The 27,812-nt window shown below is 41.0% G+C and overlaps 2 protein-coding genes across 2 annotated transcripts in view; one reads left to right on the forward strand and one right to left on the reverse strand.

The window, feature by feature from the left end:
* Positions 1-10,614, forward strand: part of ecpas (Ecm29 proteasome adaptor and scaffold) — a 45,488-nt gene extending 34,874 nt beyond the window's left edge. The window contains exons 37-49 of the mRNA XM_015345865.2: positions 551-640; positions 1,577-1,643; positions 1,960-2,051; positions 2,128-2,194; positions 2,871-3,062; positions 3,709-3,920; positions 4,378-4,421; positions 5,008-5,200; positions 6,341-6,488; positions 6,725-6,830; positions 7,865-7,953; positions 8,396-8,467; positions 9,572-10,614. Of these exons, the coding sequence (XP_015201351.2) occupies positions 551-640; positions 1,577-1,643; positions 1,960-2,051; positions 2,128-2,194; positions 2,871-3,062; positions 3,709-3,920; positions 4,378-4,421; positions 5,008-5,200; positions 6,341-6,488; positions 6,725-6,830; positions 7,865-7,953; positions 8,396-8,467; positions 9,572-9,711 (1,512 nt within the window). The 3' untranslated portion in view covers positions 9,712-10,614. The remainder of the gene's footprint in view (positions 1-550; positions 641-1,576; positions 1,644-1,959; positions 2,052-2,127; positions 2,195-2,870; positions 3,063-3,708; positions 3,921-4,377; positions 4,422-5,007; positions 5,201-6,340; positions 6,489-6,724; positions 6,831-7,864; positions 7,954-8,395; positions 8,468-9,571) is intronic.
* Positions 10,615-11,755: 1,141 nt separating this feature from the next.
* Positions 11,756-27,500, reverse strand: smc2 (structural maintenance of chromosomes 2). The gene is made up of 25 exons (XM_006630065.3): positions 27,361-27,500; positions 26,992-27,269; positions 26,630-26,779; positions 26,380-26,502; positions 26,148-26,186; positions 25,170-25,280; positions 25,038-25,082; positions 24,528-24,761; positions 23,715-23,864; positions 22,566-22,799; positions 22,108-22,267; positions 21,873-21,990; positions 21,444-21,582; positions 20,824-20,943; positions 19,970-20,174; positions 19,235-19,370; positions 18,626-18,750; positions 18,244-18,437; positions 17,309-17,452; positions 16,128-16,322; positions 15,515-15,715; positions 14,987-15,103; positions 13,954-14,114; positions 13,492-13,639; positions 11,756-12,771 (listed from the first exon to the last, which is right to left on the reverse strand). The coding sequence occupies exons 2-25, from the start codon at positions 27,157-27,159 to the stop codon at positions 12,580-12,582; spliced, it is 3,609 nt and encodes a 1,202-aa protein (XP_006630128.2). The 5' UTR covers positions 27,160-27,269; positions 27,361-27,500; the 3' UTR covers positions 11,756-12,579.
* Between the last annotated feature and the right edge of the window lie 312 nt (positions 27,501-27,812).

The raw sequence follows: 27,812 nt of genomic DNA on the forward strand, positions 1-27,812 counted from the left end.
ACCATGCGTCATTGTTTCAAACTGAGCACTCAGTTGCTTAATTGAAACCTTTGAAGAATTTTTGTAGTTAGATCTATGCCCTTTTCATTGTTTTATCTCTTCAATAGGTGCGAACTGTAAGGACTTGATAGTAGTAGAGGTTTGAGTAAAGTAGCAGTTCAGATAAAGGTTGAGTAAACAGTGTTCATTGGCCAGGAAGCCCAGAAGGTTTTCCGGAGCCATTAGGAACAGGTCTGGGAAGCTCTTTCCTCAACATCTTTCCTGTCTCCACCAGCGTTCTTCTTTTCACTTACAACTAACAGGACATGGTAGATCATGTCACCTTTGCAGTAGGAAAAACAAAACAATAATGAATTCCCTCTTCTGTAACTGTGGCTGTATACCCTTCATAGTCTTTGCCATTATTCAGTGGTTGAGCGCTGCTAAGCTTGGTGTAGGGGTCACTGAGCTGATAGTGGCAAAGCCAGTGTCACCCCTGTATATGCTAAAGGCCCATTTCCCTGTGCTTTCTGCGTCTGTCATTGTAACCCTGCTCTGTGCTGCTTTTCAGTGCCTGCAGCACTTAGACGTGTCCGTTCTAGGAGAGCTCATACCAAAGCTGTGTGACCTGCTGAAGAGCGGAGTTGGTCTGGGCACAAAGGTAACTTTGCTGTTTTTCTGTTTTCTTGGTTTTTGCCAGAGTTGCTCAGCAGTAAGTTCTGTTATGAACATCTGATCCTATTTTTTTTCATCGGCTGTGGTGTGAGAATGTATCTGGGTTTGAAACACACAGTACTATCTTTGAACGTTACGTTCATCTGGCAGACTTGTTTGGAGGCACTTGAAACCCATTCATTTTCATGCTCCCTGTAGACTTCTTCATTAGGTTCCAAAATGTAATTGAATTATTAATAGTACACAATATGTTGTTTAACAGAAAAATTGTAGCTGACAGCATTGCGGTTTCTGAAAACATTGCACTTACTTTTTTTTAAACGTGGATATCTAACCCCACATCATAAAATAATTGTATTGTTCTGTTATTGGGGCACTGTACGGAGCCATGTGAAACAATTAATACTGTATATTAATCAGTTATAAAAGTGCACTTCTATATTCTGAAACCTACCGCAAGCAAAATATGAGAGAATAACCTCTATGGAGGAGATTAGTAGGAATGATGCACACAGTTTTCAGCATGTATTATTCATTGGGTGATGTAATTCTTCAGCTGTTAAAAATATCTGGTTACCAGTTTTCACACAGTTTAGCAATGCTTAGCATATTTAAAAGACGTGTCAGAGGAGTCATCTTGCAGAAATACTGATATTAATGAGACGGAAAGATCGACAATTTCTGCTTTGCTTCCTATGGACCATTTTAATTTTGAAGGAAGGTAGAAATTTCTAGATCATCCTGACCATGTTTTTTTTTCGTCCGTACCTTCTAGCTCTTCTTCGTTATTTTTGCCCCGTTTTTCAAATTGTTTTGTGGAAGATGAGAGATTTGATTAAGCCCAGTACAGAATCACTGAGGCTGCAGTGTGAAACGCATGGGTAGATGTGTGGTGACTATCAGTCATTTGCTTGTGTTCCAGGGAGGCTGTGCCAGTGTTATTGTTTCACTGACTATCCAGTGCCCTCAAGACTTAACACCGCATGCAGGCAAGTAGTCAGCATCCGCCTACCTGTTTGTGTTTCAGAGGTATACACCACCCTCCAGAAGTGAGGGGAGAATAAGGTCAAAGCTGTTCATTTATTTTCTAGTCAAGCAGTGTTTGTGTGTGATCATCAGATTAATGTGAATGATAAGTACAGTATAGTACACATCTTATATGTGGGTTTTAGTGCATCATTTAGTAATTAATCAGTTCTTCAAATGCATACGTTTTCAGTTAAGGGCCAGAACAAGGAACTTATGTATTAGCCTTGCAGTGTGTTCATTTAATGTGCTTATGACAGCCTCTGTATTTTGTGGCAGGTAAACTGATGAGTGCTTTGCTGAACGGACTAAATGACCGAAGTAGTGTTGTTCAGAAATCGTTTGCCTTTGCGCTGGGACATTTAGTTCGGGTGAGTTAATTCGATTGTCGTTCCGGCAGTGTTGCAGTTAAGACGTCAGGTAATTTAACGAGATTTTCTTTGACAGACTGCAAAAGACAGTAGCGTGGAGAAACTTCTGCAGAAGCTCAATACCTGGTACTTGGAGAAAGAAGGTAGGACAAAAAAAGATTCTCTTTAAATTATGTTGTCATATTTGTTTTTCCCACCTGATCATTTTGCAACACATTACAACAGTGTACATTGTTCAGAAGCAGCATCTAAAACAAAAGGACAAGTCCAAAAGGATTAGGTAATCACTATGTCAAAAATATTTAAATGTAAAACCTATTCTGACAGCTGTTGTGCCATCTGAAAGACAATAATTATGAAGTTTAAAGATTAAAGTAATAGTGATGCAGTAATATAGTCCGAGTTTTAGTTTTCCTACATGTTTGGATCTATTTTAATGTTACTTATCCAGAGGTTTCATTTGTTGTGATGTGAATGTGTTGCATGTGTTATAAATCAAATTAATTGGCATTAATTGTCTTAGTAAAATTTCAAAAGACTTTTGTATCTACAGTTTCAGTGTCAGTGCTTTTATGAATTGAAACAACTGAAGCTAATGTATAGAGAGCCTTAAATCTTTGTAGAGCAGAGAGCTTAAACATTCTCTGAGCTTATGTGTTTATTGACAAAAAAAAATACTCTCCCATATCTCCCCATAGAGGAGGTTTTCACACTAACAATGCATGTGTACATCTTAAAGTAAAAATTCATAACAGAAAATTTATATGAGTATTAAGGTCAGTACGTATCATTATAGCTGCTTTCTTCTTCGATTCTCAGAGCCCATTTATAAATCTTCCTGTGCATTAACGTTGCATGCCATTGGGCACTACAGTCCTGACGTGCTGAAGAACCACGCTGTTCAGGCATTACCTCTGGCCTTTCTGGGGATGCATGAAGTTCCCGATGAGGAGAAAGGAGAGAACACAGACTCCAACCTCTGGTCAGAGGTCTGGCAGGACAATGTTCCTGGTATGGATTACTATCTTATTTGGTTATATCACTTCACTTAATTTAATAATGCCACTGAAGCATTATGGAACATCAGGCTGAAGCTCGTGCAGTAGAAATCCATAAACATCCAAGTTGATGTAACGTTATGGCAAAAGGTTTGATGTTGCAGTTTGGAGATCAAACAATGGTTCCCAAAGACATGAGAAGACTTGAGTGTGGATATTCGGGAAGTAATGTTCTTATTGGCACCTCTGTACTTCTTTGATATTATATTTAATTTGATTGCAGAGTTGACAAATAACACGTTCATCTCACAAATGTAATTTAAGCGTTTCGTTGCGTTTTGGTTTAATTTTATATTCAGTTTAAGAAATATGAATGGGAAGTCAAATACTTTGGTTTACAATGGTCTGTGCATACAGTCCCCTCAATCCTTCAGGATTCCTGGCAGTTTTTATGACAGATATGCTACTGGTACAATGGAAGCAATGCACATTTTTGCCATTTTTAGTTTTTGGACCTAGAGTGTATAAGACAGAAATTTAGTAAAAAGGCAGGAGCTGCAGCTCTGACCTGTCCTGGCTTCACTGATCTGTTGCGCGCACCCCCTGCGCGTGAGGTAATGCGATATACCCCCCTGCTGAGGCTGCCACCTCTCTTCCAGGAAGCTTCGGCGGCATTCGGCTGTACATGACAGAGCTGATAGCCATCACCCAGAGAGCCCTGCAGTCCCAGTCCTGGAAGATGAAAGCGCAGGGGGCAGCGGCTATGGCCTCCATCGCCAAGCAGCAGACGGGCTCCCTGGTGGCGCCTTACCTGGGGATGGTGTTGGGCGCACTGCTGCAGGGGCTCGCAGGGAGGACCTGGACAGGAAAGGTGAGGGTGGGGCAGGAAGGGTGAGGATGGGTCTGGGAGAGTGAGGAGGTGGTCAGGGAGAGGGAGGGTGGGGCAGGAAGGGTGAGGATGGGTCTGGGAGAGTGAGGAGGTGGTCAGGGAGAGGGAGGGTGGGGCAGGGAGAGTGAGGAGGTGGCCAAGGAGAGGTAGGATGGGGCAAGAAGGGTGAGGATGGGGTAGAGGGAGGGAGGATGGGGCAGGGAGAGTGAGGATGGGGTAGGAAGGATGAAAGTGTGGGCAGGAAGGGTGAGGATGGGGCAGGGAGGGTGTGTTTTAGATTAACTTACAGTACCTGCTGAATGACTAATGAATTAAGAAAGACCGGGTTGCCTTCTCTTGTTCATAGCCTTTCATATGTATTTATTCTGCAGAAATAAAATGGCATTTTTACATGAATTACTTTCATTTTACATGAATTAATGGTGTTTGTCTTTTACAGGAGGAATTGCTGAAGGCAGTTGGATCTGTGGTGTCTGCATGCAGGTTAGCACAGGAACCTCACCCATTCTCACTGATGATAATATTAGGAATGTTTATATACATCTATACATTTGGCAGAAAATACCTGGTTTATTGTATAGAATCTTTTACGTAGATGTGTCTTGTGTTGAACTTTAATTACATTTGGTGGTAATTGATTACATTTGATGGTGGTGGAGGGGTGTCCCCATTATCTATAAAGCGCTTTGAGTGGAGTTTCCAGAAAAGCGCAGTATACAGTAAGTGTAAGGAATTATTATTATTGTTATTATTTCCATTTTAATTACAATAAATGATGCTGGGTTTTTCAAACATGGATGTTTCTGAATACCATGGTATAAAAACATGGGGACACCATGTGTCAGCTGTTTAGAGAAAGCTTCATTTCTCTCTGCAGAATTACACCATTGTGTTGGCAGCAGTCTGTAGCCAGTTATCCAAGTAAACGTCCTTGTAATCCCTTCCTTCTGATATACCCCGACACCTTGCCCCCTGGGTGGCCAGTCAGCACAGCCTGTGCAGAATAGTGCAAACTAAAAACGCACCAGCACTTGCTTGTGGTCTCATGAAGGACTTCTTCTCCGTTCAGTGGAGAGCTCCAAAAGCCCGCGCCGGGCCAGCCCAGTATCCCGGAGGTCATCGAGCTGGTGCTGAAGGAGTGCCGCAAGGAGAACCTCCGCTACAAGATGGTGGCTCTTAAATGCACAGGAGACGTCCTGGCCGCCACCCAGGAGGACCGCTTCCAGGAGCTCGCCAATATTCTGATCCCGCTGGTCAAGAAGGTACAGTGGATCCTAGGATCTGAATTACTGTTCAAAACGATCCAACTTCTCGGCCAAGCATCGAGTGTGGCCTCAAGGTTCACTGTGGCAGGGTTCTGTCCAGCTTCCACGCAACAGGAGGTTTTTCAGTTGATTTCTGGACCGTTTAGAATTGTGGAATTTAAATTTTCTTGTGTTCTTTGCGTTTGGGAGGGCGTTTCTCTGGCCTGTGTCCCTTGAAGAGCCCTGAGTAATTAGAGACTAGTCGCAAAATCAGAAAATACACTAATTTTTCATTGCTTTCAACGTGGCCTTAGTCCTGGAAATGTAAAACTTACATCCACCGGTGAATTGAACAATGTGCTAAGTCAGAATAGGAGGGTCTGAGGATAAAAGATTAAATTTGTCATTTAAATAAATTCCCCATATGTAAGGGGGTTACTGTGGGGCTTAATCTAGGTCCGTTGTCTCAGAGCTTGTTACCGCATATATGACTTGAATACCTGCCATATACAGTATAACTTAAGTATAATTTCAAAACAATAAGATAATATACAGATTATGGCTTTGATTTTTCATGTTTGGTATTAGCTTTACCCTTATTTGTATAGTTCTTAGCAACTTTGAAAAAGACGTTTCATAGTCAGTTCAATCATTGTGACATTCTGAAAACGTTATCCACATTGCTGGCAATGTTATGCAATGTTATGCATGTTTATTTTGTCTTCTGAAGATTCATAAGATACCGCAATGGCATTCACACTTAAAAAAAATGCAGTTCAATTCCCTTTTAATAATAAGCTTTAACCACATCGTATGTGCAGTTGGTTACACTATACTTTTTGTTTTAATTACATTTTTAAATTTGGGTTTTAAATTTTGAGTATATTGATCCAATTAATGCTCACAACATAATATTTTATATGTGAGTTACAGTATTTTTTGTTGGGTTTTTTTACAGACGGATGGCAGCTACTTAGGTTATAGACTTCTTTGTGACTGTAGTCGTTACGTTCTGATAGCTTAGTGGTATCTCTATTGTAGTATAAAGCACAGTCTTCTTCACTGTTGACACTCTCATCATTCTTTAGAACTAAAAATAAAACACTTTAATGAGACAGAGGTCCTTGCGTCATCTGACATTTGGTGCGGTAATTGCAGAATTCGCCCAGCAGTGGACTGTCCCAGAAGGACATGGAGGAGGAAGAGGATGAGGCTGATGAGAAAGAGAAGGAGCTGCAGACCGAGGCATTGCTGTGTGCCTTTGAGACACTTGGCAAGGCCTGGCCTAAGAATCCAGCCACACAGGGTAAGGCAAAACACTCTAGATGTATTCAGTTGAACTGGAGAGAATAACACCATCTGAGCTATCTTAAAATCTACACTTCTTTACTTTTGTCCTTGCTCAAGTTGCAAAGCAATTGCACATCCATTATGTTTATTTACATGCGAAAACGTAATCTGAGAGAACCCCATAACTGTGCTTCAGTTTGAATTCCCCTGTTCCTCACTGTTTTGTTTTCTACTGGTTTGCGCAACGCCCAGGGCTGTACCAGATAGAGCTGTGCCAGCTGATGTGTGAGAGACTGAAGCTCAGCACTTGGAGAGTACAGCTCGGAGTTCTCCAGTCCATGAATGCGTTTTTCCAGGGGTAAGATGTAACCTCTTTTAAAATGTTGACTGTGGCGGATCTTGTTGAAGAACAAGAGCATTGCATCGCGAGAGGCGGCTCCTTTGGAAAGCCACCAGCTCAAACCGGCTCAAAACCGGGGCTCGTGTTGTGGCCTGGAGCCGAGATAGCCACTGAATAACTGGGCTGAACGAGTGTCAAGCACACTGAGCGAATGAAATTCACTTTTGGGGGGAGAAGAGTTGTCTGGCTCTGTGTGGAATTAGCCATGCGGCTAACCTCTTGGTGACCAAGAGACTTACAAGAGAGCTTGCACGAGATTCAGCCTGCGTCAAGACGCTGGCAGGAAAGGAGCAGCAAGCAGGCTGCTCTAACGTCAGGTGCACTCATGTTGGTAACATCAGTGTTTATGGTGGAGGAGCATCCATGACCAAACACGGTCAGTCAGGAGGAGAGAATGAGGAGCCTGTAGATAGGAGATCTTGTCGCAGCTGGATCAGCTTGATTGGGCTGGCTGACGGTCCTGTAGGAGCCCTGCAAGATGCAAGGAACGTGAGGAAAATGTAGGAAATGTAAATCTAGTGAGGAGAACGAGATAAGGGTAGGGTCTATGAGATAGAGTTTTAGAATTTGTGAGTAATTCTCAGTGCCTGAACTATGGGAAAAGTAGAGAGAGAAGGGAAAAGGAAAGACTTGAGGAAAGAAGGAGAGTACTTTCAGTCTTCTCAGAAGGGGGAGTAACAGAGCTAGATCCCGAATAGGGTCTAAACACAAAAATGTAGTCACCACTAACATGTGTCTAGAGTGCCTCTGCAATAGACTGAGGGCTAGCAGTGTCAGTGTCAGTGCCTTTTTAAGGGAGCGCTCAGGGTTTGCAGTATCAGAGTGCATGAGTTCTGTTTTATAGTGTGATTAATGATAGAAAGGAGGATATACTGCAGTACAGTGTTGCTTTCTATGTGAAATACAGTTCTCCCATAATGTTATTCTGTCAGCAGCCACGGAAATTATACAGAACATTAACTATACAGCCTAATACTGTTTTTTCCTTCAAGGTTGTTACTTTTGACAAAGGATCATCAAGATTCCACTGTGTTGTCAGAAATCCTGACAGAGACTTGCACGGCAATCACATTTCCATTAGGTAAACCTCTTTCTTGTTTGTGCCGTGAAATGTACAGTGTTAAGATAGGTGTCTTAAATATTCCTTTAATTTCTCTCCATCCAGATCTTCTTCCTAGTTTAACTGAGGCGTGAAACAATTGAGATTTCTGCCATTCTAAAGGTTATATACGTTTATTTAGCTGTGTATAAGGGAATGAACTATAAAATTGGCAAGTGCAAATTGGCCAGACATAACTTCTAACTTTATTTTTTTAACAAGCAGTACTGTGCTTCTACGCTTACAATCTGTGCACGAGTTTATGTCTATTAACACCACGTACCACAAACGTGCATAAAGTACTTTCTTGCCATATATCAACATCCATTTATGCTCCAGATATTTAATATGCTGTGTGCTATATAAATATAGTAAAGAAATACTCCATGCTGTCTATTAGGAAATGCTATTGTGTTTTTATTAGAAAACAAGAGCTATTCCTCTGTGAGGACAGAAGCTTTAGCCATTGTGGAACTACTGATAAAGAAGCTGAATGGTGAGTATATTACCTTGGCCAAAAAAGTTAACCACAGTTTTTCAAATTAATTTTTAGTTGTAACCATGACACGAACAACTGTGACCTTTTCTTTCGAAGTTCACATGCAGTTAATAGAGCAAAAACAGAAATCGGTACCATGTACAGCCAGCTTTTGTTCATGAATGATGGTAGATCTAAAATGTGGAGGTCTGAATTGGTGTGGAACACCAGTATTCACCAGTATATGGCCAGCAGCCATATCACCCTGCAACTCACAACTGGCAACCCACTGAAGCTAAGCGGGTGTGAGCCTGGTTAGTACCTGGATGGGAGACCTCCTGGGAAAAACTAAGATTGCTGCTGGAAGAGGTGTTAGTGAGGTCCATGTGGGTCCTAATGCCCCAGTATAGTGACGGGGACACTATAATGTAAACATGCGCCGTCCTTCGGATGAGACATAAAATCGAGGTCCTGACTCTCTGTGGTCATTAAAAGTCCCAGGGCGTTTCTCGAAAAGAGTAGGCGTTCTGGCCAAATTTCCCATTGGCCCTTACCAATCATGGCATCCTGATAATCCTCCTCTATGAATTGGCTACATTACTCTGCTCTCCTCCCCACTGAAAGCTGGTGTGTGGTGAGCGTTCTGGTGCACTATGGCTGCCATCGCATCATCCAGGTGGGGCTGCACACTGGTGGTGGTGGAGGGGAGTCCCCATTACCTGTAAAGCACTTTGAGTGGAGTGTCCAGAAAAGCAATATATAAGTGTAAGCAATTATTATTAATTATTATTCGTAGTAATAACTTCTCAATGCGGAGAGACAATTTTAATATTAAGTACGGGTAGGGCTTTGCTACAAGATCTCAGCCAAACAAATACGTCTCCTATTTCCTAGCAGATTGATCTGTTTAGGGTTCTGTGAACTGCGTGCAAATCAATGCCAGATGCTGAACATTTCAAGTATTTTATACTTATTTGAAATTTTCAAATGCCTATGTGGGTGTTTCATGATGAAGGAAATCCTAAATCTAGATCAGCCTGCAGTGAGATGCATGTTTCCCTGACCTCGAGAAGAGAATTCACAGCTGTGAGGACTGAGAAATTTCAATGACCTGCATTTCAGAGAACGACCAGTGGGGAAACTTGACCGCCAAGAGCAGAGACCAGCTCGTGAACTCGCTCACAACTATGGAGTCGGACAGCAGGCCAGAGCTGAAGGAGAAGTCGGCAGAGCTCAGAAAAGAAATAAAGAGCCACTGCTGAACCACAGTCCTGACCGTCTCCCTTTCAGTCTGGAGTTCCTCTCGACATGCAGATTTGCTCTTATTCCTCAGCACATGGCTCAGAAGACTCCATTGCTACGTGCCTGATTTGTGTCGGGTTTTCCTCAGCTAAAATTGCAGGCGCAGAAGTTTTGCTATTAATATTTGATGTACCCACGTATGTAAAAAAAAGTTCAATGCTGTGAGTAAAAAAATAAATAAAATTAATGGCTTATAACAAGAGACTATTTTCTAGAAATTCCAAGATCTTGGATAATTTAAAACCAAACAGCTGTTTGTAACACCTAAGAGATGTTAGCTGTCTTGGAGAATTGAGACATGAAGTGCACTATGGGTGTCCAGTACAGACAGCCATGTCAATTTCAGTACAGATTACATTCAGTGTGGTCCAGTGTAAGTACAGCTACCCTGTCATATGCACAGTATTTAGTTTACTGTGGGCCCAACTGTAACTGAATGTATCTATACTGATCAAATTGTCATTTTTAATCAATGAACAAATTGAATTGTGGATCGAATTGCCATATTTAATAGTTATTGCACTGTGTTCATTTTAAACACTGTATTGTGCCCATTGATGGGCATGTGTTGCTGCTGCAGTTTGCCACTTTTAACTGCTTTCTCGTAGGGGAGAGTGCTGGGAAAGGCCAGCAGTTCGGTTAATGATCTGTTCAGGAAAGACGTTAGTGCATTGTCTCTTGGAAAAAATGCTCCTTCACTTTGCATGTTTTAAAGGTGTGTGGTAAAAATGAATTTTCCAAAATAAAAACAAAGTAACCATACCAAAGTTGGTAAATAGAAGAGGCATGCACTACCTTTTTGAATTTCCCTCTTGTGAATTTGTCCTTAAATCAGATGTATGAATAAAATTGCTTTATTGTGAGGTTGGAACTGTTCTCTTCAAAGTATTTGCTGTTTCCTTTCCAAGCAGATAACGGGCAGGCTGTGCAGTGTAAAACAATCCAAAAAGTAGATCCCTTCCCTTTATATAGTTCCGAATGTAAAAGTCTGTTGAAAATGAATGATCTTGGTATTTGAAGGGCAGAACGTTAATGTGACAGAAACATTTGAGAACAGAGCACATATCCAGTGCAGGTTATTTAAAAAAGTATCCATTAGAAAATCTGTTCTGCCATAGAGCATCGTGCTCGTATTTGATTCTTGACTGCAGACCAAGTGCGTGCGCAAATCTTCATGTTTTACTGCAGTCTAAAAGCAATCACACATGGGGATCAGATATGACAGTCTGGGAAGATTGGATGATGCTGCTTCTGCCTTCAAGGATGTGGCCTTCTCCCCACTGAGCTGGTTTACCACTTCCATCTTGATTACTCTGCCAGTCGTTTTTAACCCGAACAGAAGCTCATTCATTAGAAGCGGCCGTAGTGATTAGGATGATAAAATCTTAATTAAAAATAAAATCTTCAAAGCCTAGGTGGGGATGTTCTTTTGTGCCCTTGAGCTACATGTTCCACACAGGTTGTAGCAGTATAATCCGATATACAAATGCAGAAGAAAGTCACTTTGCGTAAGTGTCAACCAAATAAAGTTTTCTTCCTTCAACCATGCTGACTGGAACCAGGAAATCTTAATTTCTCAAGCTGGACATGGTTGACTCGTGTTGTTCTTGCATTAATGAGAAATGTCACTACAGATTCTGAATTCATTTAGACAGTTTTATCAGCTCTTACACCAAGAGGTGAACTCCCAGCGTTTTTCTACAATCCCGTTTGTTCCATCCGTGAGCTACTCCCAAACCACACATGGCTGCATGTTCATTGTGCATCACAAAACATTTATTACTTCCCTTAATAGCAGGTTGAAAATCATGGTCAAACCATTATCATGCATCGTATTACTCTAGTTCCAACGTGGTGAAAATGCACACTGGACAACTTCACACGGGAAATGCAGGGAGCACGATTCCAAAGAAATAATATTTTGACTATGTGCATACAAGCTAGCATTCCATAAAATGTTTTAATACAGTGATAACCAAGTGTAAAAAAAACTTATTTTCACAATAAAATTATTAAAACTTTTATTAGCACATAAAAATACATGTGAAAGAAAACAGCTGACAGAACACACAAGCAGAAAAAACATATTGCTCCAGAAATCAAAAATTGGAAAGTGGGGAGTTATTTATACACACACCCTTTACACTGACAGCTCAGAAACCAAGGTGACAAAGGTCATGTTCCATCTACACCAAGAAGGCCCTGTGTCAGTGCAGATCCCCACAGTACCCCCTTATACACAAAGCCATGTACTTGTGCTTCAGGTTCGTTACTATTACTCTTCTTCACTAGCTCAAATTTGTGTTGACTGAAGTTATGGGTCACGTAAGACAATTAACAAGGGCTCCACCTCAGAGCATAGGTTCAACTCTGTGCTCCAGTCCACCTGCAGATTTGCAGACATCAGCAAGAGACATGGTATTCCTCCAATCAGCACTCACTCTCCTGTCAAGTACCGTAGAGCGGTCCACATAGGTATAATGATAAAAGTGGTGTCTCCAAATTAAAAAAATAATAATTTTGCACTCATCCAGTCTCGATACTGGAATGACTGAACTGAACTTCAAGACATCTCTCATTAAGGGGGTTGTGCTAACCATCTTAAAACACACAGACATATTGACAATTAGAAAACACTGCATTCGCTCTATACATGTGGTTTATGCATCTAAAGTCCTTAAAATCCACAAATTAAAAAAATATATGGGAAGGAAGGTGCCATTAAATGAAGAGCAAACTTCAGAAAACATTTGACAAAGACACAGGTGTACGTCTGTAAAATAAGATGAAAATAATCTTTCAGCACGGGCAGGTGCCCACGATACAGTTCAGTTTTCAATCAGTGTTCTTTGCCTTTTGTCCTTTGATTTTGCCTTGTCCACTCTGTTGTGGCCAGCAACACTTGCACTGTGTTGGCTGTTGGTGAACCTGGCCACGGTCGAAATTCCATCCACAAACTTGGTCTTGAACAGGACATTTGCGTTGGTGAACATGCCATCCTTCAGGGAAACCACAATAAACTGGAAAAGAAAAAGAACAAAAAGCCACTAAGTTATAACGTTTAAGAAAAGCAAAGAAAATACAAAGATAATCTGCAAGGAAGATTCACAGGGAGTAGAGCCAAAAAGGGGAGCCAAGAGAAAAAACAAAAGATCAAAAGGTCCAGGAAATGAAATGCTCTAAATGCCAATATGGGGAAAAAAGCCAGAAGAAATAGAAGCTACTGCATTAGCAGTCACTTGCAATGCAACAGAAATCACTGAAACACTGGCAACAAAGAAAGTAGTCAAAGTGTAGCACTATAACATGCATTAGGCACAGGAACATGGGTCTGAAAACATATTGTACAGTATATGGGTGAGACTTGACAATACAAAAACCATTCAAAATAAAAGTGGTAGTACACTATAGACCACCAAATATAACATTGTAAATGAAATCAGGGATTAGACTACAAAAAAAACAATAAGCATGCCAGTCCACAAATTGAAATGCTTTTCATTGTTCACGGGTGCTTCTATAATCAATTTCTCAGAACACCTGCATGAGGGAATGTGTCTCTATTGATGCGATCTTGTCAAAGAATCAAGACTGAGCGAAAGAGTTGAGGAAACTGATCTCAGCACATGGTTTGCTTTGAAGTATGGTTTCAAAACTAAACGTTTTAAACCGTACAGTTTCAGGAAGGCAGATGATAAAGGAAAATTCTCCGTGAAGAGGACAGGAGAACCTTGACAAACCTGTGAATGAGTGAAGTGAGTGCGCAGCATCTGTCCGATGTTCTGAGTGTGGGAGAGGTCCAAGGCCGCGTCCACCTCATCTAAGATGTATATGGGTGCTGGTTTGAACAGGAGCATGGCCAAAATCAGGGACAAGGCCACCAGAGACCTGCAAAACACCAGCAGCCAAATATCATCACTACATCCACAGGGAATTTCCACTGTGCATTACTATAAATCATCTCAATAACCTTTCTGAAATACTTCCTCTATCCCTAGTGAACTTTTGGCCCCAAACTGCAAATTAGTTTTAAAGCCTATTTATGTTTGAAGTGTTATCAACAACACCCACAACAAACAAGAAAATAGGGAGTTCAGCGTCTCAGTTCTCTGTAGCACAGAGCACGGCAGTTTTCATATCTTGAAGGAGTTCAGTAGGTTGTGTCTTACGAGACTTTTCGGGGAAATGACCAAAAATGTCACCTTTGCCCCCCACTCAGCTCCGTCAGATGCTCCTTCCACGTGCTTCCAAGGGCGACTTTAAACTCCAGGCCGTCAAGAACGCCACAGCCCTCCGGAGGAGCTAACTTGGCGTCCGCCCCTGGGAGCAGGGTGGAGAAAATCGAGCCGAAGTCTTTGTTGACCTAGAACAAAACGCAAAAGAAAAACACTTGACTCCTAACTCTCTCCTACTGTAAAGCAGCAAAACAAACAACAACACTGGATCCATCAGCAACTGTTTACCACACTGACCATGAAACATCATCAGCTCCTAAACTTCAAGTCTAATCTTCACATTTCCCTTTTAGAAATCTGCAGATCGTGGGGGGATGTCATGTTTTACCAGCCCTTTTCACTTTATTCTTCCTGCTGTGATGTACAAGTGTTAAGAGCCAGTCTAGCGTGCGCATGCTGTGAACTGCGAACCTCCAGTTCTCTCACAAATAACCCGCTGTTTTCAGAAATGTCCGCTTTAGGAGGTCCTAACTTGGTTATGGTTTCAACAGAGATACTGCTCTCATATGAGACACTATTGCTTGCTTCAGACTTCATCTGTCTAGTAGAGAATGTTTTTGACAGCTTTAATCATATGCAGAGGTTTTATTTCTATTTGCTCTGAATGTTTTAATTCACTCAGTTATAATTCCTCTTACCTACATTAGTTAGAGTCTCAATATCTACACACCACAAAGTAATCTAAGGAACAATTCCCTTTTAGAAGCAAAATCAGATGTTCATTTACTGTTCATAAAATAACGAAAAAAAGCTCCACAAGTGTGTTGCTCCCGTGCAATTAAATGCTCTAGCGTTACTGTTGCCAAACTAGCCTGCTCATGAATGTTTTGCTCACTTGGTTTTTCTGACCCAATCTTAATCACATACAAAACAAAATGAACCAAAACCCGACATTTTCAGAACATTTCTATCCTATGTATCAATATGATACATCGTAATTCTCTGAATTCTACTTTTCATGTAAAACCATTTTAGTTTCTGTTGTTTAGAAGAAACCTACCTTTTGCCATGCAACATTCAGAGCTTCATTCTTTTTCTGGTCCAGCTCTACTATAGTCTGAAGAATTTTGGATTTGTCATTTTCAACAATTCTTTTCTTCCTCATCAACTCATTGTACTATCACAGAGAAACAGAAAGATGTAAATGTCACAAATCAACAACGGCAAAACTCCCCCTCTCAAACATCGTCGACCGACTAGTGCATGATTCAATACAAAAAGATTTCAAATATTAAAAAAGTATCTTCATCTACAGTGAGGTTTCTAATTATTCTACAATTTTACTTTTAATAAAAATAATGCCCCTGGCAGTGAAAAACAAACACTCAGTCAGAGCTTCAATTCTGTGAAACAACAGTACTCTGTCATGCATTTAGGACTCAAAACCATACCGTTTTGGTATGTCATCATAGGGTTAGGGTTGTTAAATTATAGAACACAAATGCATCAAATCATTTGGAACTGTGGCTGTAGTCAGATCACCATGCAATGAAAACATACTGTATGAATACCATAAGCTGCCAATTACCTTCTCCTCCACCTGACTAAGCATATTCATTGCCCTCATATTAACATTTCTTTCCAGCTTGTCCTTCGTGTCTTGGAGTTTCTTAAGTCGCTGGCCAGCCTCCTTGGGGTTGTTTGCTTTGAAATCGTAGGTGGTGTTGGGCTGCCCGAAGAAGTGCTTCTCCGCTGAAATCCACTCATTCTCAGCTAGCATTCTTGCCACCTGTGGGGGCCCAAACAAAATGAGTTTTACAGCACTGAGCACCGTCACACTCATATCAATGACGGCATAAACCATTAAACATTTCCGAACAAACCAATTCGGCAAAACATGCTGTGCATGCGTTTCTTACAGCCTTCAGTGAAAGTCCCAAACATCTGAAAATAACAGTCGTATTTGGACATGTAATATGCTGATCGTTATCCTATAACAAAACTTAACTCAATTATGCGTTGAGAAAAAAAGGGAACACGAATGTGAAACTTGACCGTATGAATCTGCAGCAGCTATAGTGAAACAAAGATCACATTCATTCAATCTGTGCTTGAAAAAAATCCCTCATTAGCACAATGGCTTCTGTGGTCTAGAAACACTCACTCATGTTCACAGACAGGTGAGCACCGGCCAGACCTACCCTCTCTGCAGCTTCAGCACTGTCCGTCTTGTGCTTGCTGATGCTATGCTCCAGCTCCTTGAGCTTAAGCTGAGCGTCGTTGTTCTCTTCTCCCAGTTTGGACACCACGTCGGACTTGCCTTTAATTTCCTTGTCTTGAACCGAAATGATCTCCTTCTGCTTGGCGACATCTTCCTGGGCCTTCTTCACTGCTTGCTAGAAACAAAAGAGCTTGCTGATCATGAGGGGTCCAATAATAACACTGCTGACAGTATAATTAAGATGGCTGCATGACAGCACTGAAACGCAATATTTTATTTTAATCCTGTGTTCCTATTTGACAATTTAATATTTATCTATACTGTATGCTGTTATTACACGTTAAATTTTACTTGCAATACTTAGAGGGGGAGAATACTTTGAGGGCAAACTTAAAGGAGGAAGAACTAATGCAGAAGAAATCGAATATTCTACTTACGCAAGAATTGCTGTACCAGAATATAACTAATAATGTGGCTTTGCTTGCCATTTAACTAAATAACTTTGTTTCACTAACTGATGACTGTAAGACTTGTTTTATCTATGCTCCTCTTGAGGCACTCAAAAACCTGTATGGAAATAATATCCTAGGAAAGAATCAATATGGATTTAGAAAATTCAGGTCTTATACAACATTTTAGAGTTCTCCTAACCAGACAAAAAAAACATACGATAGGATGCATTTTGACTTTTCAGAAGGTTTCATAGAGTTCCTCGTACATGAGTGACTCCCAAATTGCAGGAGGTATGTATTCAGGAATACAAGAGTTTGGAATGAAAATCGATTATTGAAAATGGAAAATTCACCTTTCATCTGTAGCCTATAATTGGGGTGATGTAATTATTTGTAGTATTTATACTGCAAGTTACTAATACTACCACTAATAGAGGGACCAGTCAGTCAAGGATTTAGATTCCAATACAGTTAGCAAACTTGACAAGTTTGCAAATGATACCATCTAGGTAGGAGGATTAGAAAACACTGAAGAAGCAGTAAATTAAGTAATTAACGATTTGGATAATGATGGCCACTGATCATCCAACACCCCTGCTTCAGTGGCTCATCATGAAAAGTACTTTAATTGAAAATGGAGACAGACTGTCTTCATGGACACTTCTCCCTGCCAGCTCAGGCTGAGCCCGGGTTCCAAAAGAAAGCGGACCTTGTTACTGGCCACGTCAGAAGCCATGCTGTCGACCTGCTCCTGAATGGCCTTTATCGCCTCGTCCACAGCTTCGATTTGCTGCTGATAGCCAGCCTGCTCCCTCTTCAGCTCTTCCAGCTCCAGAACCAAAGCATCAGCTTCCTGAGAGGGAAAGATAACAGGGCTTGTACTCACACCAACACTGGTGAGGCGATTCATACATTTTGCAGATCAATTCCCTCCAATGACTACCTATATGATGGAAGATGAAAATGGCATTATGCAGGCTTCACGGGCAATGTTACCCTGTACAGGAGGTTCAGCACCTACTGAGGGAGAGGCAATACCCTCACTGGTACCCATTACTGTGAGCACTCAGGAGCCAGCAGGAGTCTGCTGCTGAGAACATCCTGGCCAACTAATCCCGCCCTGCCCTGGCACAACTGGCTGAGCGCCAGTCATCTAGTGACACAACCCAGGCTCGAACCCAGGATCGACGACGGTTTTCTTTTTAGAAATTATTGTTCGTTTTCTTTCTAAAGAGAGATGGCCAAACAGTCTATTTATTAATAGCTATTTCTAGCTGAGAAGACGGTTATTATAAGTTTTTATTATAAAAACACAGAAGGTGAGTAATTACGAATCACTGGTCGATGAAAATGGGTATTTATATGGATACAGTATACATATATTTACACACACCTCAAAACACGTTCTGTCATGATCCTAAAAACATTCTGTAGTGCTGTAGTACTTTGATATACAAGAAAAAATACACCGCGCCAGATAGTGTTAGGAACGTGCATTGCAGACTGTCATCTAACTTCCCAATTAGCCTCTTAGTTTGTACTCGTCAAATGTTTGCTTAGTGTGTATTTAACAAGAATAGTTGCAGCCTTGAACAGGAAAGCTTAAAACAAGCTAATTGCAAAAAATGCTGAGTCTGGCATCACCTGTTGCTTTTCTTTCAGCTTCTTGCTGAAGGCATCAGCTTTGTTCTTGGCCACATTGAGTTTCTGCTGTGCCTCCTTGAGTTCCTTCTCCCGCTCTGCCTCTGCGTTTTTCATCTTGTTTTCCAAAACTTTGTACTTCTCCTCCGCATTCTTGTGGATCTCCTTTGTCTTTCTGAGGGTCTCTTCACTCTCCTCTGAAACAACAAAGCACCAAAGATTAAAAACCCCATTAAAAACAAAGGTCATATTTAAATAGAAACTGGTACATACATTAAAAATTGCATGCATTTGTCATAAATAAGGCTATTTTACTGATCTGCTCACAAAATAATTATATAACGTTCATAGTTAACTATATGAATTCCTCACGATGACAATTTACCAATAATCTTTCTAAGTGCTTCCAGCTCCTCCTGCTGCTTGTGGTGGCTGCTCTGCTGAAGTTTAGTCTGCAAAATTTCTAACTCCTCACACTTCATATCCAGTTGTTGTTGGAGCTGTCGGTACCTGAAACAGTCAATATAACCCAAGTTTTGTTACAAACCCTTGATACCATGAATGATTCTGCGAATGACAATGTAAATACATGCAGAATATCAGCACAAACCTCAATACTCTTCCTGATATTCTTCCTCATGGTTATTGATCTTTATTTCTGCATTTTTTAAAACCTTTTAAATATGTGCAGATTTGATGTTAAGCAATTTTAATGTATACAATATCCGTTCTTAATACAATCTAAAAGTATATTTGAGAAAAGGTGAAGAACTCATGGGGTGTAATCCTTTCTAACCCAGTCTGTATTAAAACATTTGAACCATTTTTTATGCATAACTAGATGTCAATTGTGGATGTGAAATAAGATTCAAGTCAGTTATTACGGTTGTCTGACAGTGATCCACTCTTGAGCTATATATACGCAAAGTTAAATATTAAACTGAAAGCAACGACAGACATCAAAAACATTAGCAAGCCCTTTGCAGAGACTTACTTTTCAGCAGTGCCTTTCAGGCTGCTCAGCTCTTTCTCAACAGCCTGCAGTTCTGCTTCTTTTGCCACGAGCCCATCTTGAACGTCTTTCAGCTCCTGCAGGTTGGACAGCACTGAAGCCATTTGAGTTCGGGCTCCTAGGACACCAAGAGAGCGGCTTCAGAGTCCCACAGGCAGCATGGTGCACATTGCACCTTCAGCACTGCCGGCTGTTCACAAGCCTTCGCACGGGACGCAAAGTGGAAAAACCTACCTTCCAAACCGCGTACAAACTATATTTCAGCACAGCAAATGAAACATTCCTTTAAGATGGACATCAACTGTTCTAACATTTCTACCAGGAAGAACAGATATGAACTCCTGGAAAAAGTAATTATACAATATTCGGCTACATCGTAAACGGTTATGCTGAGCACACTGACCAAATGGTCAGGGAGACCAATCTTTCACATTTGAAAATCCCTGCTTTGATGGATTTTTAAAGGAAATGTTACACTAAATTATTCATGTTTGTTTCCGTCTCTAGTGATGAAAGTTTTGCAGATTAGGGTGACAAAGTTATTAATTAAAGTAATGTATAAAGTGGTGAATATGTTGCATTGCATTGAATGACAAATGAAATGTTAATCCTTTTGAAATGTTAATCCTTTGAATTCTAAAAATCTACTGCAATGATCAGGGCATGACAATGTCTTCAAAACAGGAAACGCATGCCTCATCCTTAAAGAACTTTTACCTCCACTCAGAGTTCCCTGGGGATCAAAGACGTCCCCACCAAGAGTGACCGTTTTTGTCATGACTCTTTTATCAAAAGTCACTTTCTTGGCATTGTCCAGACAATCACAAACCAGTGTTGTTCCGAAGACGTATTCCATCGCTTTCTGAAGCTCCGATTCATACCCCACCAGGGATAGAGCAGTGTGAACATTGTCATTTCCAACCTGAAACAAATCCATCAGAGACACTAGCAGCAAAAGTTTTATTTCAGATTTAAGTCCATTTTACAATCAGAAGCTTGCATTAGTGGTTCAGAGGATAAAGTCCAGCTCAGGTATCACTTTTAAGATCAGCTTCAAATCTGGAACCTGGAATAATTCTTTAATATCATTAGTCTTTTATTTCTCCTAAGACTCACAGATTCTTAGAAAAGTGATTTCTGGTAACCTGTGTAGATATTCATGCATTGTAAGTGTCCCAGTGGCTGACCAGGGCTTCACTTGAAATTGAAGCAAATGTTGTATGGTAGCACAAAACGTCAAAGCTCTGTGACAAAAAACAATATCCGAGTTCTGTCTACAGCTGATCAGTGTGCCATCAGTCACCTGCTGTTTTTTTTAGCTCAAAGCTGCATCTATATAGAACCTAGGGCTCCAATGCTGGAAGGCAGCAATGTTAACCACTGAAGTTTATGTAAAGAATAAAAAGTTCACTTTGTTTCTACTTTACCAAATATCACAGACCATTATTACTAAATGATTTAATGAAAGATGCAAGCTGAACCTTAATGAATGCTTATTATTTAATGAAACGCTGAATTAGTTTTATTTTATGCTTGGTTTAAGATACAGCAGAACCACTTGGAATACTTACCAAGCTCTTGGCCATCTTTACAACACCATCATTCAGACACTTGGCTGAGATCTTATTCAACGGGATGATGGTGTACCTTCGCCTGAGTTCACCTTTCTCCAGTAACTTTTTGCCAGTCACCTGCAACGTTCGTTTTAGATTGAGCAAAATGTAGCACATGATAAATAAGCATACTGCAGTTTGAAACCAAGGTGCATTCTCAAATATTCCCTGCGCTACTCAAATATTCCCATGAAACAAATCACAAGGTGAAAACAAACAGGGTCAAAAGTTGAGAGATCGTTCATCATGGTTTGCTGGATTAAATGATTAAACGATTCGGATTCATGTACCTTGGAAACATAGGAAGTGGTCTCCACTTTCCTGGCCATGTGCCTGTTTGCCATTGATTAATTATACTGTATTTGTGTAGGAGCTCCTGTGCATAAAGATCTATCTGTTTCCACTGTCTATTGTCTATTTTATTCTTCTTTCACTAAACTGCTGATCACAAAACAAAATAGGAGCAATGCAGTTTCTCAGTTTTTGTACCAAGACCTTGATTAATTTTGATATGGTATTCATAAAAAAAGCTGTGTGGAGGTATATTCATAATGTATCTAGACAATTATAGTGCTCACCTCGGTATCCACAACCACGTTATAAAGGCGCCCCCCAGCAACAACCTCCAGTGCTGTGGCATTCGAGGGATGTCTGACTGTGATCAGATTGGCAACAAGCCCTTTCACTCGGTTACTGTCCCAGTTCTTCTCAGGATTTCTGTAACGGGAAGAAACCACAAAGCATCTACAACTGTGCCAAGAGCGATTACTGTTGAAAACCAAAGTTGTCTGACATTTAAACTGCCTAAGGGTGACCTCAACTAAAGGTTTTGATGAAGACAGACCCAAATCCAGCAATGAAGATAAGAAGTAGCGGAAAACGTCTCACTCAGAATGTGGCGGGTTCCCGAGGAATGGCCAGGCCCACACAAAAGGAACTCATCGTATCTTCCAAACGCTGCGCAGCCAGGATGTTATATTTGGGATGGCGGAAACAAAACAACTCACGTGTATTCAAATCTTAGATTGGGAAACTTGGCCATCAGTGATTCATAGGTCTCCCTCAGCTGATTAACCTCGCGAGACAGCTGCCTCTTCTTTTCTATCACTTTCTCCTCCTTTCCATCTAAAAAAAAAAAAGACAACAGCCATTTCACCAAATGACCAACGATTTAATAAAAGCATTATCAAACTCGGAAAGTGTCAGTCCAAACCCCACCCCTCCCACCCATTTTTCCCCAACCTTCATAGTTCAGCTTCTTCAACTCAGCTTCCAGTTTTTCTTTGTTTTTCTTCACAGCCTCAAAAGCATCCTGGTCCTTTTTATATCCGCTATCCATCTTTTTAGCTTCTGCTTGTTTAGTCTTCAGCTCTTGCTGGGCATGTTTAAGCTTCATCTGTGCCTTTAGTCAACAAAAATAAGAATGCCATAAAAACACAGCGTCAAAAACCTTCTACATTCACATAAAACAATGGTTGTTTATCTTCACACCTGGAAAGCATTCCGTTGATTTGATACTAAATTACAATATGTTCACATGTATTACTGCTAGATAGTGTCTTAGCGTACAACGTCACAACTGAAATATGAAGAAATGGGCAGCAATAATAAATGGGGAGTTGCCTGCTTTAGCCTATGCGTTCAACTTACCGGACACTCCTGATCCAACCCCCCAGCCCCCGGAGCGATGACAGTGGTACCTGTTTGGCCTCGGTGTCGGCTTTGCTCATGTCGTTTTTGCAGGTCATCATCTGCCCCGCCAGCGTGGCCGCCGCCCCGTCCTCGCTGCCGGACAGGCCGGCGGACACGGCGTTGAAGTGCTGCTGGGCGGCGGCGAGGGCCTCCGCGTCCTTCCGGCCCTCCTCCTGGATGGCACGGAGCTTCTCGGTGATCTTCTTCGCCTCGCTCTCCTTTGCCGCCAAGACCTTTTGATCCTGAGGGTGAGGAAAGCTGGGAACAGTTAGGTCCTGCCAATTTATTATTTTTTTTATGTGCTTAAGGGACAGAAAGTAACAACGGACTTGGTTCGAGACCTCTGGATTCTAACTCACAGGGAGATTTTCTTCCCTGTGGTCAAAGTGAAACGTAATTTGAGTTTCGATTGAGGACTAGTCGAAAAACAGACCACTGATATTATAACTGGCCTAATGAGTGCGTTATCAATTTCTGAAAACCGCAGAAAATCTTGATGGTAAACTATTTCAAATGTAAAAGGTCTCCACATACTGCAGAAGAGACAGATATCACTGAGGAATACTGGCAATCATCTACATGGTTGAGTGATCATGTCATTCTTTAAAGTAGACTTTGAAATTAATTCAGACATTGATAGAAAATACCACATGACTGAGAGGGTGTTTGTACCTACAGCCGATTAAGTTGGGAACACTCTACAAATAGAACTATTCATTTTGAACCACGAACCTCAAATCAAAAGTTGATAGTTACTAATCGAGAGGAAAATGCTTTATTTTAAAAGCAAAAATCATAAATGTATTCCAATTCAACCCAAAAATACGGAACTGTGATTTTCATTTAGTGTGCCAAACTCATTTTTTTCTGAATTACAGGCTACAAAAGCAAAGTCCTGGGGCCTTTTTTTACAAAAGCTTATAGTACCCAGTGACATTCCCACTTAAGTTTTCTTGAGTAAGGTACATGGGTTTTTTAATAAACGAGTGGTTCAGGTTGAGACTTAATATTGACAAAAAAATGTATCCTTGAAAAGTAGACTCATACCATGCAGTGCCGGTTTACAGACTGCACACGACAGTTTCAAAAGAACATCTTTCGGCTCAAAGGAATCAGATTTCCACGCTTGACCGCGTGTCCTGTTTTTTGTGCTTTACCTCTTCCATGCTTTTCACCAGTTCTTTGCGTCTCTTCTCCTCCCCCTTAAGGTTCTGTTTCTTCAGATCCAAAGCACTCTGGGTTTTGGCATCCACTCTCTGAACCTCAGACAGGGCGTCCTGCAGGGACTTCAGCACGCCACCCACGTCCTAGACGCAGCACCATTCACAGGAAAGGAACGCTTTCAGAAGCTGACCGAGACGTCAAAGTGCACATGTATCCAATGAGACTCATATTTGTGCGAAACGATATAACGTCCATTCATCCATTTTCTAACAGCTTTATCCAATGCGAGGTCGCCACGGTCTATACCGGCAAGCCACCGGCGCAAGGCAGGATGTGGATGGGAGCTCAGTCCATTGTGGGGCACAGACAAACACAGAAACAGACTCACGCCAGGGCCAATTTCCACAGAAACCAGTTAACCTACCAGTATGTCTTTGGACAGTGGGAGGAAACCGGAGCATCTGGAAGAAACCCACATAAATGCAGGGAGAACAACCTCCAAGCAGATAGCACCCCAGGTCTGGAATTGAGTCCAGGGCCTCAGCACTGCGAGGCACCGAAGCTAACCACAGTGCTGCCCACACTTCAGCTCCTACTGTATATACAATATTTCAGTTCTGAGCAATTTTTAACTTATTTCCTGCAAAGCACCGCATAAAATATTTTCCTATCAGGAAGGACTTATAAAAGAAAACATTGGCCCACACAACCCGAGTTTCCATAAGGATTTTGCTCTCCTAAAAGCCATGAGTCTCTCTTTATACTCCAAAACGAACAATCAAAAAGCGAAGAGTGAGCTACAGCACCTGGTCTCTCTTGTCCTCCAGCCGAGCAATTTCCTGAGAGAGCTCCTTCACTTTCTTCTCATTGTCTGCCATCTTCTCCCGCAGCTTGACTGTGCCATCCTCCAGCACCTTCAGCTCTGCAGCCGACTTGGCTTTGGTTTCCTCGGCGCACACAAATTGATAGGCCACATACAGGCGAGTAAGATGCTCCATTTCCTTCAACACCTTCTGATACTCAAAGTACGATGATCGTTCCTACGAAACAAAGGCTTAGAAGTGGGTCTCAGGCCATGTACCTCTTAACTTGTCTTTTTCAAAACAGCCACTTTTTTTCCTGTTGTGAAAACATATACAAATGGGCATAATGATTCATCAATGATTCCAAACTTCTTTCACTGTTGTCATTTTTAAAAGATCCGCGTTTTAAGAAATACCTAGAAAAATAAACAAACCACCAGGAGTGCTACAGATTACAACCTACCAATGGGAAAAACACAATTCTGGACCACCCCATAACCTGGTAGGACTTACCTCCTTCAGCTTCTCTAGAGTTGGTGTGATCTCTTCTCTTAACACCTGTCGAAAAACACAAATATGTGGTTATTACTGTTACCATTCAGCCAGAATGAAATGAAGCTCTGCACACTGACAATGATACCGTACCGTCTGGATCTCTTTTAGCTTGCCCTCCTTCTTTTCAATAGTTTTCTGCGCACCCATCTTTTTGATCTCATACATCCTGGTGCCTGCTGCTTCTTCAATCATTGCCAGGATCTAAATAAAGAATACTCATCAATCCCAAAGACTAGGGGTACTACAGTACTACATCACACCATATTCCATGTTTTCAATGTTCATTTATAGCCACAATCTCTATTTATAATCTTATTGGCAATCGTCTTTACTTCATCCCCAGTTTAGTTTAGCAAAACCAGTTTTGTGCCCTCTGGGTATATACTTTTGATATCATTAAACTACAACTTCCTGTCAATATTGTACTGTATGTGTTGAATAACTATCTCAGGAGGGAAAAGTCTCAGCAGATAAGATATTAGCAAAAAGGGGCTCGCTTAATTTTTTATTTAGTCATTTTAGGGGTTTTAAAAACGAAAAAAATCCAAGGCAAGTTTGAGGGCATCATGTGACAAGCTAAATAGAACACCAATAACACACTATCGCCTCCAGTCTCCTATTCATTTATAAAATACACACTTGGGGATTTGTTACTTTCTGAAAAGTTATAAACTGGGTTCAAGAATGCTATTTCCTTTTTTCCATTTTTTATGGCGTTTTCAAACATAAAAATACTTTAATTCCTCATTGACATCAGTTCAGTTCCTACAGACCTACAGAACAATTAATGCAAAACTCTACCTAAATCAGTATAAAATGCTGCTATCCGGTTACAGTACATTAGATTAACTGAAATGTTTATTTAGTTACACTTTCATAAACAACACTGTCTTCTGTCCAGAAATGTTAAGGTACAATAACAAATATTTGTGGGTTGTTTTCTCATGGGTCTCTCCTGTGAAATATTTTAACGTGCAGATTTCTGCTCAGAGGAAAAAAAAGATGGTGGAGCTCATTCTGATTCCCTGAAGGGAAGAGATGCATAAGAAAGCAGCAGAGCTGACTTACCTCCTGGGGTTTCATGTTCAAAACTTTCGTAATTCTGCCCTGAAAAAATCAAAAGTGGTCCCAAGTTACTCGACACAAACATACCTTAACACAAACTATGCGTTTACAAGCAATTCCGCGCACATGTTAAGAAATTGCGCGTTAAAAATTCATCCTTCAAAGCAGGTCTTGAGATAAAATTCAAAACGATTCATAACAGGGACGTACAGGTATAGCTATCAATTATGCTCACCTGCATAATCAGAAAATGAGGATTGTTGACATTGAGCCCAACGGAGCAGAACAAGTCTTGTACCCGGTTGTTGTTGGCATTTACCCCATTTATGAGGTATTTGTTTCTCCCACCAATGACCACCTTTAAAATAGACGGGGGGGAAAAAGCACTCAATACAAATCTCATTTATTAAACGAATGCAATGCATTCTGAAAAAAAAATGAAACATACCAGAACTGCAGTCCGGGCTAATGATAAAAACAAATACCTGACGCGTAACAGTGATTTCGTCGTGGGTCTCAAACCCAAGGGGACTTTGCTTCTTGTCAGAGTTGTCAAACGTAATGGAAACAGAGGCCTTAGTGATCCCAGCTTGACCGTTTTTGTAGACCAGATCCTGAAGATTGGACGCTCGCACCTAAACGAGATTTCCAGGGATGATCTTTCGGTGACATTTATAATATATAACGTACTCCCGGTTTCCCCCCGCATGCCTAGGGACTAGCATAAAACACGAATTCATACTGCATCGGGGTGGGGGGGAACACACCGAAAAAAAAAAGTGAACCGCACAGTAAAAACTAGCACTGCTCACAAGCTAGTGCAAAGCGTACGGGCACCCGGCGCTACCTGAGTCAGGTTGGAAATCCCGAGCAGGAAACAGATGGAGTCCAGGATATTGGACTTGCCACTGCCGTTCAGACCGGTGATAGCGTTGAACAACGGGTCAAAGCCATTGATCTCCGTTCTCTGGGCGTAGGATTTGAAGCCTTCTAAGATGATAGATTTGATGTACATCTTCGTTTCAACGTTTTACAAATTCAACTCCCCGATGAACTTCATCCGCAGCTACAGGAAAGTTGTATTCTAGTGTCACCTCCCGAAGCCTTGTTTCAGCTCTCGATTACCTGGGATGAGGTGAAAAAAGGCATAAACGGTTGCTGTTATACATTCGCTTTCAAAACTGCGTTTATTTTTACCCAAAACGTGAATACATACCTCACACAATAACAAAACGCCACTGTTCCCTTACTCTTCCTGTGTTCAGCGAACTTGAATTTTGGCGGCAGGCAGCGCTGGTCCTCTTTGGTGTTCGATGCGCCTGAAATAATTTGAAAAGCGGTGTAGTATTACAGGTTTGATTCCTTTAATGTATTAAGTTAGAGATATATATTTTTTTCATTATACTGTGTCTTCCTAAAAAAATTTTTTTTTAAAAATTGAAATTCAACCATTGTTTCATTCAGGCATTATTTTGCCAGCTAAAAGGAAAATATTTGACGTCAGGTTGGCGTAGGAAGAGTCACTGCTGATTGGTTGTTTTGAGTTGATTGTCCCGCCTGCGTAGCGCTTTGAAAACAGAAAAGAGAGAAACCGATCAGTTATATATAGTGCTTCTATTATGCTACTTTGTTAATGTCGTATGGTTTTAAACAATAAATGGCATGTTT

Source organism: Lepisosteus oculatus, chromosome 1 (assembly GCF_040954835.1).
Source record: "Lepisosteus oculatus isolate fLepOcu1 chromosome 1, fLepOcu1.hap2, whole genome shotgun sequence".
Taxonomy (NCBI): Eukaryota; Metazoa; Chordata; class Actinopteri; order Semionotiformes; family Lepisosteidae; genus Lepisosteus; species Lepisosteus oculatus.

What these genes read in the sequence shown, in the direction of transcription:
- smc2 (XM_006630065.3), bottom strand. Translation starts at nt 27,159, where the DNA reads ATGTACATCAAATCTATCATCTTAGAAGGCTTCAAATCCTACGCCCAG. An exon ending in GGATTTCCAACCTGACTCAG is followed by an intron (nt 26,780 to 26,991) that starts GTAGCGCCGGGT and finishes AATCTCGTTTAG; the next exon opens with GTGCGAGCGTCCAATCTTCA. An exon ending in TGGAGGACAAGAGAGACCAG is followed by an intron (nt 23,865 to 24,527) that starts GTGCTGTAGCTC and finishes TGCTGCGTCTAG; the next exon opens with GACGTGGGTGGCGTGCTGAA.